Source organism: Trematomus bernacchii, unplaced genomic scaffold (genome assembly GCF_902827165.1).
Source record: "Trematomus bernacchii unplaced genomic scaffold, fTreBer1.1, whole genome shotgun sequence".
Lineage (NCBI taxonomy): Eukaryota > Metazoa > Chordata > Actinopteri > Perciformes > Nototheniidae > Trematomus > Trematomus bernacchii.
Genome location: NW_022987828.1, coordinates 5,426,299 through 5,442,125, shown reverse-complemented (window position 1 = coordinate 5,442,125; position 15,827 = coordinate 5,426,299). Strand labels below are relative to the sequence as shown.

Below are 15,827 nucleotides of genomic sequence, written 5' to 3'. Positions count from 1 at the left end.
TCTCTCTTGGAACTCACCTTGTGGTATAACCGACAAGGTGAGTTCCTTTTTATTTCCTGCTTCTTCACACACATGCTCTCGCCAGTACAGGTTAGCTCTGAGTTTTAGCGATGCTAATGTAAACATGCACCGACCATATTATGTCCAAAACAGTCGGGCATTGTTTCTGATAGCAAAGTTTCTGATAGGGCCGTGGGTGTAAAGCCAGCCTACATTTACGATATTACGTTATATTGGACGCAAATCTGGATCAGCTCCGTTGTAGCCCCGTTTTTAGAGATTTGGGTATGGAGGAAAAGAGAGAGGTTTTTATTTTCTGACGCTGCGTGAGTTCCCTGACACACCGGGGACACATCTTTATGTATAAAAGACATCAAAAAGTGTATTTTGCATGATAGGTCCGCTTTAAGTTACAATGTGGGGTCTATGACTAACAGTATGAATGCAATAGTATATATGTATTCTTACATATATAAAGATTGTTTAGCCAGTTGTGTTGGTTTTTGTAAACAAACACACATTAAGTGCATTATCTGTATCTTCATGGCCCTTAAAAACATTCTGACTGAATATCCTAAGCAAACATGGCATTATGCCATTTATAAAGATTCTTTATTTTAAATTAATAATAGCTAAGTTAAGGTTTACATTTTATGTATGTCATTTAGCGTGTACAAATACAGGTCCAATACAATGTGGTTTCCTCAGTGCCAGGCCCCCAAATATTAAACAAAACCATAAAAGAAACATTACAGCAAAATGACCAGAAAGACTTAAAATCTGTCATGCACTGTGTTGACAAACCTGATTTGACAAAGGAGTAAACAGAAGATTGGAGTAAAGACTTTGGAAAGATGGAAATCATCTCTTAGTGTTTGTCATATAAAATGGGTGGAAGCTAATGGTTTCATGTTGACTTAAATTACAACAAGACATTTTGCATTTACCATATTGGTAAGCTGCACCTGAATCATTTGAATGAATTTGGATCCTTCAGAACCAAATCTAAGCAGATTGCAGTGCTGTGTGTATAAGAAGAAATGTGAGTTCTTACCGAGCATTTGTTCACGTTGTCGTCATCCCTTTCTTCATAGTAGAAATAAACAAAGGGGATCCATAGGAAGACGCAGAATAGTATGATGGAGTATAGTGCTATATGTAAAGAAAAGAAGAATTGGAATCCAAGATTAGTCACAAACATCTACAAATCTATAACCCCTTATGAGCACACAGTAGGGCAATGTGTTTTATCATGACGTTAAAATGTAAAAGCATTGCAAAGCATGTATGACAAGTATGGTACATACATATAAATGTAATGTTTTATATTCAGATTTGAAGTTGTTATTACAGTGTTAATTATTTACCCTGATCATCTTAAAGGCAAAGTATATTAAAAAACTATTTCTGTAAAATAAATCTCCCTTCTCAGGTCCTACTACAGTCATAAACTAATATAATTCCCCCTTTCAGTAACACCATTTCCTCAAAACTCAAACACTTCAGTCATCAGAATTTCTGAGACGGCATGACCCCATTTCTTAAAAGTCTTCTAATGACAAATCTAGGGCAGGGATCAGTTATTCACATACCAAGAAACATTGAGACCACAGAGAAACCTTAAATAACTTAAATTCAGTCATCCTTAAAAAAACATTTGTTATAAAACACCTTTCATTTAACTTTCCCCACAGACCAAATGTATCTCTTTTCCTTAACCTTGAACCAGTTGTGTTGCTTTTCTATTTTGTCAGTACTTCCCTAATTCCCCCTTGAAAACAGACTGCATAGTATATCAATGGCTGCTCAATGTCATATGTTGCATCACTTTTACGCTGCTATGGACAATTTTGCACTCCAATTTTGCACTCCCATTTGCACTATGTACATCATCTTTTATATATATATATCCTGCTTACTTGAAGTAGACAGTTATTTTGTGGTTTTTTTGTAAATTATTGAGTGTTCTTGCATCTTAATGTGTGCGTTTTTTTTTTTTTTTTTATACCTCAAGACTGTGGGGAACAGTATTTCGATCTTTCTGTGTGTACAAACCTATGGTACAAACATATATTGAGATTGACAATAAAGTTGACTTGACTTGACTTGACTTGATGTGTGACTATTGGGCATTGTCTTAGGTTGTCAATTGAACCCCTTTGGACATTGTATACAATACTGTAGAATTAATCAATGTAAAACATTGTTAACAATAATACAAATGCATACTCTTTTAGGCAGCCTTATACTCTTCCATTATAAGGAAAACAAAACACATGGGGTTTATGATACATATGTTGCACAACCCAGCTGTTGCTGCAATTCCCTTAGCTCAAAATATCTAGAGATCCAGGGGGGTCAAAGCAAAATGGGCATTGAAAAAACACAACAACTCATATCTCATAATTTAGGATAGCGACATATCTAGACAAAGGGTCATGAGGTTGAGGGAGCAATAATCTTTATGAACTAATTATTTTGGTTGAAAGCGTGGGTTTCAAAGAAATGTTCCCTAAAACAGCTTAGGGGAAGCTTCCATCAGAGTAAATGCACTGTAGACATTTTGGGCCAGCAGCAGGTAATATGTTTTTGAAATGAATGTTTTCAGTGAACGCTTCATTTAGCAGTCACTGACCACCCTGTAGAGCTTTATATGTATGTATTTAAAGGTTTATGGGTTGGTTCGCAAAGAAAAGTATTACATCCCGTCATTGGATGTTCTGATATTGTACAACAACAGGAGCATCTTATTTGATTGAGGAGGTATGGTTATCTAAATAAACATACAGCAATTCCATAGCACTTCAATAGCAAAAAGCCATCTTCGTCAGAAAATAATTTCATAGACCTTCTGTATGAATTGGACACATTGAATGCAATAAAGCTGTTATTGGTTTAAAGAACTCGCTCTTCTGCGATCCAAGTTGTTTGTTTGTTTAGTTATTCCTGTACAATACACTTTTTAAGAGAAAGACCAACAGTCGAAAACATTAGGAATTCATAGAGCGGAGGTGAGTCAAAAACACTTTAATAGAGAGATGCTATTTCAAGCTGGGGGCTTTTCTTTCTGCGGAAAATGCATGCCAGTGAAGACAGCCCAGACAAACCCAAAATAACTCAAAGGAAAGCATGTCACAAACACGAAGGCACCCAGCAGCATGGTTGGCATAGCCCAACGCCTCTTTGAGGTGATAATGTGAATCATTAGCACAAGTCACATTGTGATGCCAAGTAAAACATGTGCAGAAAGACAAACAGCTAACCACAACTACATCAAGTCCCCTTTTCCTACATGTTGAATAGAGATTTTCAATACATGAGTAAAGTCTTTGTTGGAAGTCAGAAACAAAATAATGGATAAAATATTAAGACCAACGCAAAACAACATCTTATTATTTGCCCTAAGCAGTGCCATACTAACATATAGCAAAATTGTAAAGCTGCTCCTGATAACATTTAATCCAGAACATCAGTACCCAGGGCCGTCCCTCCCTACAGGCCGATCACGCAGACTGCGTGGGGCCTCACCTTGCAGAGAGCGCCTCATCTTGCGGAGGGAGCCTCAACTGAGCCGCAAATGCAGCGCACCTATGCGCATACTGTATGCGGCACAATTCGTGTGGCGCAGCACGGTTTCGCCGCTGCGAGGCTCCACTAGCACCCCTCGTCCCGTCCCCCCGTCGACGCTCGCGAAACAGAGGGCCTCATCATATAAGGGACTGTCAGTACCACACTTCAGTGTACATGTGGAAAACAACTGTTTCATATCAGTCAATAGTGCATGGCCTCAGGCAAGTATAAACATGCTTCCCTGTGAAATGGACTACATTTCACAAAATGCTCTCTCTGCTTCGGACAAATGAATGTCATTGTTACAGTGGCTTTCGTTTTGCCAGCTGTGATTGTGACAGGGCATTACTTCCAATAAACACGTATTCATTGCGCCACTAACATATCCATTTACACTCATTTACAGCCAGACAAAGTGAGTCTAGGATGATGCCAGGAGCCAATAAATGCAAGCCATGTACTGTGTGCAGCCGCTGACATATGCTTGCGGGTTAAGGCAATGGGTAAAATGAATCAAAACACCGGGAATATTAACATACTGAGAGAATAGAGAATGGATGATACATGGTAACTGCATTACCATGTATCATCCATTACTCTAAGCACATCTTCTACAGGGAGAATACCTGACCAGGGATACAAGTTTAGCACACTTATCCCCCTGACAGAGAGTAGAGAATAAATAATACATGTCCTTCCTTCACCCTTTATACATGTTTGTGTTCATAGTACTCCCCTTACTGAAAGGAAAGCCACAACATTTTGGAAAATTGGTTGAAGAGATGGCTGAAAAAAAACCTTCATCTACCAACAGAGTGCCAGCTGGGGAAACAATGTGAGTAAATCAACACACGCAATATATTTTAATCATCATTTGAAGAAATGTACAACAATTATAAATATTCCAACATATCAATCAAAGAAAGTAGCTTCACTCTAAATGAGGAACATTAGAGCCTTGTCTTCACCTTGCTATGGCTCTCCACAGGGGCATTAGCACCTGGACTCTTGTCACTTGCAGACCGGCAGCATGTATTACATTTTAAGTGAAAATGAAATGCCATGGGAGGTTTCTCGCTGAAACACAGTCTCTGACAAAGGACTCCAGAGACAGATGAAAATATCTGTCTACAGACACTCGCTGAAAGGTATGACACTCTGAGCTTGCACTCTTATTTCCAGTAAACATCAGGGACGTATCCATTTTTAGGGGGTCGAACCTGGAATAAACACTAGTAAATATTCAAGTTGAATTTGACAGGTAGCATGAAGGACTCTAATTTGATGCTCGGTTTCTTCTGAACGTATGAATAAACAGATGTTTGCTAACATACAAGACAAAGGAACTTGATAAGCTGACGGCGTATCACGGCTTTCTGCTGTCAGTTTGTTTTTGATTCACTCTTTGGAGCTGATCAAGTTTTACAACTATTTTCTACAGTTCAAAGATGAAAAGAGTTGTGTAACCCCTGTTTTGAATAACAGTATGAATATAAAATATTCAGATAGCTCACCACTATACAAAGAAGAAAGCCTTGTTTATCTGGCTGGCAAACTCTATCATAGCTTTGAATACAGAGCTTTTCTTATTTAAGTTATTACAAAAGAATAGATTATATAATATCATAGTAACCTAATACCTAAAGAAAAAGCGCTTTGAGAATGAATGTTTGTGAAGTGCATTATTAGCATCTTTGCATTGACTGACATTTCCTCTTGGTCTATCAAAGTCACTCAAGTGATTTTGACTGTCACTTGCTTGGCACACCTTTCCCTCACCGACCTTCCACAACACTGTCACCCAAATTTAGATTTATTGACTCCAAGCTGACGAAATGGCAGCAAGCAGTAACGCCGAATGCAGACTTTAAATGGACTCTGTGGAAACCTACAGGTTGTGTTGCAGAGGCTGGTCTGAATGTAAACATCGTCCAGCCGCGTGTTTCTCTAGTTTTTGCCATCTGCCTGAAAATGGACTGTCACAACATGGAACATCCTGTTAAATATGCCATTTTGATTCACTTCATAGCTCAATGGCATGTTTTATCTGGTTGTAAAGAAGTCGTCATATCCCAAATGGACTCCACAGGGCCACTTATACATTGTTACAGGAAGTAGGGACCATCTATTTCAGTAGCCATGAAGGACATGAATAGTGAACTGAATTTCTTAAATGGAGGAAAAATATCTTTGTGCATCGCATTATCAAATGGTTTCTGAGCCAGAAGACCTGTGTGTGCTAAAAACCATTTCTAAAGCTTCATTGAGCAAAACCAACATTATCAAAAGGAGTTCTCTCAGAATATATTTGATAGAATACAACTAAATTATATGAACACATTTTGAAGTAAAATTGGTATTTGAGAATGTAGCTTGTTAGCAAAGGTCATGTTTGCGCAGAATATGTATAGCGTGTACCTTTTTTACAATAAAATTGGGTCTTTTAATTTAGCAGAGAAGAGATATTTTCATTTGAAAAAGATTGAAAATAAAACACATGGTAATATCTCAATGCAGAAAAAAACCAGCAAAGATTAATTTCACTGATTTTATTATTACTATTTTCAAAAGATGAATTGCGAATATTGCTATTGGGATGCATTCTGAAAACGATTACAATATAGTAAAATATGGTAACTTGACAGACCTATGGCCAATATTATATTAATATTAACTTATAACAGAAATATGGGTTTGTCTATTTCTGCACCAATAACAACAAATGACATGACAAAAATACCATAGATATGATTAGCCTCATTAGGAATGAATGCAGCAATAACCTAGTTGGTCTGGTTTATATTCCAAATGTAAAATGTCCCGCTCACTATATTATTTTCCAAAATGAATGAACCTCATCATAGTAACTTGATAGTCACAGAATCAGCCTCAGAAATTCAGCATTTGTGGTGCTAAAAACAACAACAAATGAACAAATGGTGAAAGAGGTAACTACAGGCTTAAAATGTTGTCCACTGTCTAAATGTCTGAATCCCCGTTTTGTATATTTGGAGTTAGATTCAGGAAGTAGAAGTGAAGCACTATGGGTTTTGGTTTTAGCAAATGGTGGCAAAAAAAGTACCCATTAGCCGCGTTCACACCGCAGTACTTTTCCCACTTTAGTTCCGAAATGTCGCGTTCACACCAAAAAGAGCCGGAACTAAAATTAGAACCTTTTTTACCCCCTTTTCCGTCCCTGCTAGAGAGCAGGTACTTTCGTGGGAGAAAAAGGTTCCTATGTCTGATTGGCTGGGCGGAATGCAAACCACGCCCCGTAAAACTCCCAAAAAGTTTTGTGAAGCCGCCATTTTATTATCCTCGCATTAGCATTATTAGCATTAGCATTAGCCCAGCGCAGAAACGCAGAGAGACTAACTTATGGCAACACAAAAGAAAACATGGGAGCGGTGGAGATGAGGAGGTGTCGGCGTTCTGGCGATTTACTCGGAAGCCAGTCCCCAACTCCGGGGACTTACGGCCGGGGACTTCGGGTGGCCGTATACGCCGTGAAGTTGTTTGCAGCCTGCCAGTAAACCCAAAGCAGAAGAATAAGTGACGTCAGCGGCTTCATTTGCCTAATCCTCCCCCAGGGACTTATTCCGGTGTGAACGCGATCTCTACTTAGTTCATGAGAACTAAAGAGTTCTCATGAACTAAGTTCTCATGAACCTTTGTGGGAAAAGTACTGCGGTGTGAATGCGCTTGTTCTTATTCACACTGGACAATGTTCTTATCGTTGAAGGCCCCTCTGGATCACACAGAGCTGCTCTCAAAAATGAAACTGCAATTTGTCAATGTTTTCAAACCAGTCTTAAAGAAGCACTTGGCTACCACTTTCCTCCAAAATCCAGTCAGCACATCAGGGTGGAAAAGAATCACAGTCAGAAGAAAGTACTTGCAGAGTATTTACTAGAGGATCCCTTCCTCTACAACTTCTCCTCTACAAATGGCATTAAAAAGGGCAGTGAGAAAGCAAATGATTTATTCAGAGGTCCCAGGGGTATTTTGCACTGTTGCTTAAGGGTCTCATGCACCAGTGCTTCGAAGTACTGAGCAGTCCAAGGAAATGTATAAATGGACAGAGGCTGGAGATTGAGAGGCTAGGCTTTCAAACTTAGGGTTCATCAAAGATCACAAAAAGCTATTTGGGCTCTAAAGGGAAGTGGGTGTTTCGGTTGCAGGCATCCATCCTCTCTGTCAATTTGAAGATACATTTTATTGAATACAACACTGTGTAGGTTAAAAAAACTCTGCAGTTCTCTCTACAGGAAATAACTTTTCACTATAACAGAATATGTTCATATCCGGTTTGTTGACATTACAGTTGATTTTTGAATATCTGTTTCTCAGAGATTTGTTGTTCAGCCTTGAAATGAGCACTAAAGTAAATAACTATACTCATGCACACATAAATGAATGCCCTTACCCATCTAGGATTTGACTAAATGCATTTATTTGACCTAAATATGATGCCATTGTTGATGCAGCCATTATAGGAATAGCAGAATGTGAAGAAATTAGAGATTTCACAGACATTTGGTGTGCTTCAACATAAGCACACATGCAGGAGATCCATGCAACAAATCCATAAAAAATAACAATGTAGAGGTGTTGCAATTTCCTGACTATATACAGTATCTCTCCACTGTGACCTGACTGTGCATGTAAAACCTTTCAGGGTAATAATTATAAAACAGAAACATTGATTCAAGCGGCTGCAGAAATGTTAACAGTGCCAACTTTAGGTTTGATTGAACATGTGTGCTCAAAGAAGAAATGTTTCTAAACCACCATCCGATATTAATTTACCAGATGACAGCTATGTAAGGACATTAAATTATTCCAAACATTATGTAAATATTCAACAGGGGGTTTTAAAAAGAGCTGGACATATACCCATGCTTATTAACTGTGATCGCTACTGAATGCAAGTCCATCACCTGGAAGAAAAAGCATGCGTCAGTGGAGGAAATAGGAACAGGGATCAAGCCTATAATTATTCCATTTGTGAAGAGACAAATGGACAATGCTGTCAAATAAGGTTGTGAGAAAAAAAATCCACTTTAAAGGTTAGATTTGTGAGCACACTGTGCATACAACACACATGGAGCTTGGTCTCCACCTACTGGCAAATAAAAAAGCAATGCCTTTAGAAAGAATAGGGGAAAGAGTCTCTAGTTCGACAAAAACATCGACAACAGGATAGTAAAATAGACTTTGTAGCCAAAATTGAATTAATCACATTTTCCATTTTCGCGTATTACTTTAGCCTGCAGTAAAATATGACTTTGCTTAGACTCAGCACACAAGTCACTTCAAATGTCATTTTCACAAACATCTCTTCACTGCAGTGACAAACAGTCACATAGAAGCATCATGATCCCATTTTACTTTGTAATTAAAGGTTTAAATCTCACTTAATATATAACTACTTTCAGAATAGTTTGGGCATAAAAGAAAGGAACTCTGAATCTTATCATAAAAACAGTGCACTGACCTCAGGAACATGTCTTGCTTGTGTTAAATGATTTCTTCTCTCTCGGAATGCATTCACACGTTCTTTTCACCTTGAACACCACAATACCAATCAGAGGGAGCGATTGGGAAATGCAGGGATTGTTTTTATTTTAGGAAAGTTTAACAAGCAATCAGCCTTGCTTATCAACAGCCTGAGGTTACAAGACAACAGCAGATTTGCAAGCAGATCTTTCACGCCACACTCCCAGGGCTACGACCACATAAGAAAATATATATGGGAATACAAATCCCTTATTGTCTGCGAATGGCATGAACAGAACTACTTGTCAAATGATCCCTACTTTTCCTTTATGAACTGGCATAGCACAAGTGCCACAGTATGTAGTCCTGCATTGTTCCCAGCAGCTCTAGCAGCCACTCGAAGCCATTAGAGAAATGTTCACACAAAATCGTTCTACGTTACCAACTACCTGACCTTTTCCTTTGACATGTGACACATTTCTTTAAGTGTAAATGTTGCACCATGACAACGGTTTCTAGGCATTTTGGCCATAAAATAAACAAAATACCTAGCGGGACATGTCAATGCATTCATAACGATAGCTACACAATTATGTTTTCATTGTATAAGACTATATAAAGAAAATGTACCATTAAACAGGATGTCATATCCAAACTATAGATAGTGACAGAGAAAATCAATCTTGTGTATAACATCATCTTAGCCAGTCCAGAGACAGTATACTAGGGGCTTTGAAAGCTGGATTCAGGTGCAGTGTTCATAGTAAGCACATTTTCTCATGTCATTTTACCAGTGGAAGTGATTTCTTTGATTGGGCTGTCTGGGCAAGTAGACAGCTTGTCTTCTTTGCATTTGGCATTTCTGAACAGACGGTACATAACAGTGTTGCTGACAGGCACTTTAAGCCAGCATCTGTTGGAAAACGTGTGATCTAGCGTCTTTGGCATGACTGAATTAGCTATCGTCAAAGACAACAAACTCATGTTATCCTTTAATATGACAATCATGAAGACATTTCAGAGGCACTAATAGCTTTCAGCTAGGAATGTAACAGCCAAACGGGCCTGGATACAATTCGTCCCCATGAATTGCAACTGAATTTTCGATGGGGGATGGACATGCCCATCCTCATTGCAAGAGAATCAGGCAAGAGAGTCCTGACTGGACGCTCAACAAACCTACTAATGATACAACTAAGTATGCTAAAAACCAACTGTCAGACCAAAATCAAACTGTCACAGACTTAAGGGAAAAGCGCATGTTGGCTCAATGGCAAAGCTTCAGAGAGACACAGCCACAATTAAGGTTATCAATATCACCTGGGCTTTATCCTACTATGACAAGGTCCATCAACGTGTTGTCATGCTTGAAAGGCCCTGTACACCGACACAGGTGTTTTGACTTATTCTGGTTTATTGGAATTGGCTTAGGTTGAAGTTAGGCTGAGATATGCCTGAATTACCAGGGGCCACCACATTTTTTGAAAAATGATAAAAGGTGTAATTCAAAACTATTAGCAGGATTAGGCCGATGTCACTCAAGCACTGTTGGCACGTGCCAGCAGCACACTCGTTAGACAATGGCTGAGTTAAGTGGAAACACCTGTGCTCAATCAGAGCTCAACACAAACCACACCAACATGTTACAATCACTCACAATGAAAAATGCTGTTTTCATCACTGCTAGAGTAACTAAAAAGTTATATTAACATGGTTATTTACTTGATCTGTAAGCTTAGTATTTTCCTATCTTGTTAGCTCCTTCACATGAGTTTGTTGCCAGGTACAAACAGCATCAATATACTTGATATATGGGTAAACAAAATAGTAGAGAGCAGCAAAGAAAATATAATACATGCCTGTTTAAATATGGTAAGTTATATATTATAAAATAATTGCAAGGTTATGAAAGCATGGAACCAAGCAAGGCATGTCAATATTCGCATTATTACAAAAATATATACAGTATATAACCAGTTAAGGAAGAGACCATAATAGCAAAAGTTAACAAGACTGCATCTACAAGAAAGGCATTACATAAACCAAACAAAGATCTGAGTGAATCATCATCACTTTCTCAAGAACAGTGTTAAAAGTATTAATGATATCAAAATGTCTGAATATGAGTGTCATGAAAACCATTCACCTTGTGTTCTCCAGTAATATAGCGTGTGCTGCACAAGTCACATCCAACGTTAAACTTTCAGCATAATTATGCAACACTAAATGTAATTTATTATTGTCAGCTTCAGTTGACTAATGTAACCTGCCTGCTATTTGACAAATTCCATTAATTTTTATGCTCATCCTTGACATTTTGCCAGGAAACACTGTAACTGTTTGATATCTCTGATATATGACATCATCATGGAAAACATTATTGGTCAGTCTATTAAGATTACCCAGTTAAAAGGGCTTTTGACTATCTATTATTTTAACAGTACTGCCTAATATGGATTATTGTATTATAACTGTCTTTATTTTAATTATATATATGTTATTTATTCAGGTTTCATGAATTACATTTAGCGGGGTTTTTTTTAACAGTCAGCTCCTGTATGGTCTTTTGATATACTGTATTTTTGGTGCAAACTAGGGCTGTACCCGAATATCCGAATATTCGTTCGTTGGAGTACTATTCGGGTTTCAATTTCGTTATTCGGATATTCGTTTTTTCTTTTTCTTTTTTTTTTTTAAATTGAATTTATTGAAATCTCCAATATCAACGTAAGAGCTTGTACCTCTTCGGGGGGTACAAACACTTAACCATAAACTTTATCGTTTACTTTCTCCGTCTTTATATGTAGATATGACTTTTCTCCGTTAAATCTCCGTCACGTTGTTTCCATAGCAACAACAACTTCCTGTCAACAGCGCTAACTATCCTTCAAAAATAAAAGCATGTCCACAGGGCCGGCCCTTGGCATAGGAAGTATAGGCGAATGCTAAGTGCACATCAACCCATCGGGGGCGCCGAAAATTTGGGAGAAAAAATCAAATTAAAATAAGTTAGAAATTTAAAAAGATTAATTATTTAAATTTCATAACAAAACAATTTCCCGATTTTGGATCAACAAAGTACATCTTATTATCTTATACTAACAGAACTACGCCTATATTGCGTACAGCGCCCATCAACTATGGCGCAGGGCCGGCCCTGCATGTCCATACAAAATAGGAAGCCAAGCCAAATTACACTTAAGACATATACAACTGCAACGAAAGTAACAAACACAATGCAATATCCTTTTAATTTTCAAAGAACACAAATTGGGTTATATACATTAACAAATAACTATAAAACAACAATAGTGTAGAATAACAAAATGAATGCCGTGAATAAACCGAAATACACGTGTTGAAGCGGTTCGCTGCTGATTACTACGCACGCCCCCCGAAAAATGGTATTCGGGACAGCCCTAGTGCAAACCTGAGCTAGACTGCTCCAGGGGAATAAGATGTACTACAAAAGTTGCTTTATAGATTCCATGTGTAAGAATGACTTGCAAAACAGCTTAACTTGATGAACATTTTTTAAACAAAAGAGCACTTTTAGGGAATTATAGATACATTTTCCTTTAAATTCTGCAATAAATAACCCTGATTCTAATTTTTGTATGTGAACACACAATGAGATAGAGAAAATGCACTTACTGTAATATCCATACAGCACAGTGTCTTCAATGTGCCCTCTTGTCTCATTGTTAGCTGCCCAATCCTAAATGTTACCAAAGAAAAACCATGGTGAAAAATTAAAATCAAGTTTAAAAGGAATGAAATAGGTATAATACTCAATGAGAATAGACATCCAGCTTAAATAAACAAAATGTAAAAAGAGTACAGCAATGACTATAAGAAATAGTGTTATTTTAACACAAACACAGAAGGTGTGTTGTATTTTCATATATAACCCTTCAAGATAGAGGCATAAAACAAATAATGCATTACATAACACATTACAAGACCCCTTTTCAGTGTCTTGGATTCATTCAAAATGCATTTATTGTCGAAAAACTCAAAGGACATACATGAATGCATACACACAGACACAGACTTTTCCCTATTTTGTTAGATTACAACATTTGAAAACCAATAGATTATGTTTGTAATTTAAGGATTATGTCCCTGGTGAGTTAACATGTGCATCTTATTTTAGGTCGCCTTGACTGAATTAACAGCTAAAAGTAGAGAGCACCTCACTGAAAGAAACAATTACCTGCTCTTCAAATGAAGATGCCAATACACACTTTGCTATATCTTCAAGTAGATAGAACAAATGCAATGACTTTGCACAAAATTGATGAGCCAAGAAATGAATTCAGCTTTTAGATTGGACTAAAACAACGTCCACTTTGTCTAATTCTAAGAAAATTACATAGCAAAGTTAAAAGCTGCCTCAGGGAAACTCGTTAGCATTTCGCAAATTGATTTTTACTGGAGCAGTTAGAAGAAAAGAGACTTACCTTATAGGTACCATTGGGAAACTTCATAAATGAAACAAGGAATATGTCCACGGGGAGAAGTGCAGAGGTTATCAAAGCAATGGCCAGTGCACATATTGCTGTGATAGTCGAAACAACTTCACTCTCCTGACGACTTTGAAATTTCCGAATGTAGAACCAACAAAAAGTCAGGATTACCTAAACAAGGGAAAAAACATTATGTTAAATCAAGTGGAAAATGATACCATCAGGAGGGATTGTAAATACAATATAAATAGTACACTTTCATTTTCGATTGGCAACACACTTAACAATTGATCAGTGTTTTAGTGCTATATTTCTATTGCACTTCATTATACTGTTTTCACAATATTGTGGCGTCTTCTGCCTGTTCAACAGTGCTTGGAAACGATTACCACCATGTGTGTGTTGATGATTGCCAAAAAGGAAATCAAACCAAACCAAGGTGTTAACACAACACTGGGGGATTATAAACCAGAATAGCCCGACTGCAGGTGATAGAAAAAACGATGATCTGATTATATCATACTCCCTTCTCTTATCCTGTCAGCACAAGTGTGAATGTAGACTCACAATAATTGTAAGGACTTACAAGAAATAACACAAAGTTAACTTTTCATAGTTTTTTTTTTTTTAAACTTTGAATTCATTAATTAATTTGCTCATGTATTCTGTTGCAGTTCATTGGAAAAAGGGGGGAAGAAGAAGGGAAAGGGATTATCCTAGTAACATGTAGGCAACTCAATAGGGAGACAAATAAGGGTCTTCGAAATGACAAGGTCATATTCACGGCACACAAGCTGTAGGAAGTGAGGACACTGCTAAAACTAGTCCCTTTAGATCAGGGGCTGCCATTCTCAGACAGGATCAATTAAAGTCCAGCAGCCTTAAGCCTCTGGCTGCTTGTTTTGCCAGGCAAAGAGCGGGCTTTGCATCCAAATAAGATCCACTGAAAGGTTTGTTCTAATAAAAAGGGCTGTAAGTGATGGGTGGTGGGGACACAGTATTGGCATCCGGGCATTCTCCTGGACGTCTTCTGATTAAGTCACGTGACTCTGAGTGACAGCTGAGATAATGTGTGCTAATTTGGGCAGCAGATTACTGAGACCAAGTTCAAATAAGTCAGTTAAGTAACGCTAACGTTTAAAGTAGAGTGGGCCAAAATCTGTTTACATAAACGGAAAGGTTGTATGTGTTTGAAGAATATGTGGTTACAGCAGCCTTATTAGCTTTTCAAGCAGCACCGCCATGACATATGTGAAGCGCATTTTAAAACCATGTGGTGAAAACTAACTACGCATTAGAACAGGTAGAAGCTGTCACCCAGAAAAGTTAAAAGGAGATGTTAATGTTCTGTACATTAGAACATAGTTGACAGCTATTTTCAAAATACTGCTGATTAACACTACCCCTGCTTTTAGTATGCAATTTAAGCGAATATAATTCTACATTGAGCACAACACAGCCTTTATGCTAAAGTGTGTCATGGCTAATGTTAGCTAAAATCAATCCCAAGCCAATATTGACGTTGATACACTGTAGCCTTTTCGTTTCGTAACACCTTAACCACGCCAGCTCTAGACCTGCTAAAACATCTCAAAGTATTTGTATGACAGCCCACAACTTAATGAAAACACTACACGACTGAAAATGTGCTTACCATAAGTATAAAAGTAAAAATAGACCACCCGAGCATAGACTCGGAGAGAAACGACTGACCCGCCATCTTCACTTCCTGCAATAACAAACCCACGTGATCCCGGTGACGTCATCACAGTGGAGGGCGAGCAGCAGTCGTGACGTGTCCGCAGAAAGTGCACAACGTCTGTAGATACTGTATCTCCACATGTATGCGAATGATTTTTACAGCAGTTTTATTGGAATCACACAGCTTCACTGGTGGTGGGACATTACGGCAAAACAGAGGAGCTGACAACTTTAAAGACCAGAAGCTGTCGATAGCAACAGTACCATACAAAATACCACCTTTTGCATAAAACCAAAGATCTGGGTCAGCAATCCTCGAAGTTGTTGTTTTATAAAAAAAACACCATCAGTGACAGATGAAATAAAATAAAAGTAGTCATACCAACACAAAAAATATCTGTTTTATAAGTTAAAGTTTGACTTTTAGAACTACAGAAGTATGATCAGAAAATGTTTCTTAAAGATTTCATAGATTTAAAATTGATTGCATATCTATTTTTATAGCATATAATATTATAAACAAGTTTGGTCATTATAATGTCTAAACATAATGTGCAGAATAACACAGTGTTAGGTATTCCCTAAGGC

At 37.7% G+C, this 15,827-nt stretch overlaps 1 protein-coding gene across 1 annotated transcript in view; it reads right to left on the bottom strand.

Annotated features, from left to right (window-relative positions):
• Positions 1-15,351, bottom strand: part of lmbrd1 (LMBR1 domain containing 1) — a 47,872-nt gene extending 32,521 nt beyond the window's left edge. Inside the window, exons 1-4 of the mRNA XM_034152204.1 lie at positions 15,193-15,351; positions 13,533-13,709; positions 12,724-12,787; positions 1,055-1,152 (exon numbers count right to left, since the gene is read on the bottom strand). Coding sequence (XP_034008095.1) covers positions 1,055-1,152; positions 12,724-12,787; positions 13,533-13,709; positions 15,193-15,258 — 405 coding nt within the window. The 5' untranslated portion in view covers positions 15,259-15,351. The remainder of the gene's footprint in view (positions 1-1,054; positions 1,153-12,723; positions 12,788-13,532; positions 13,710-15,192) is intronic.
• Positions 15,352-15,827: the final 476 nt, after the last annotated feature.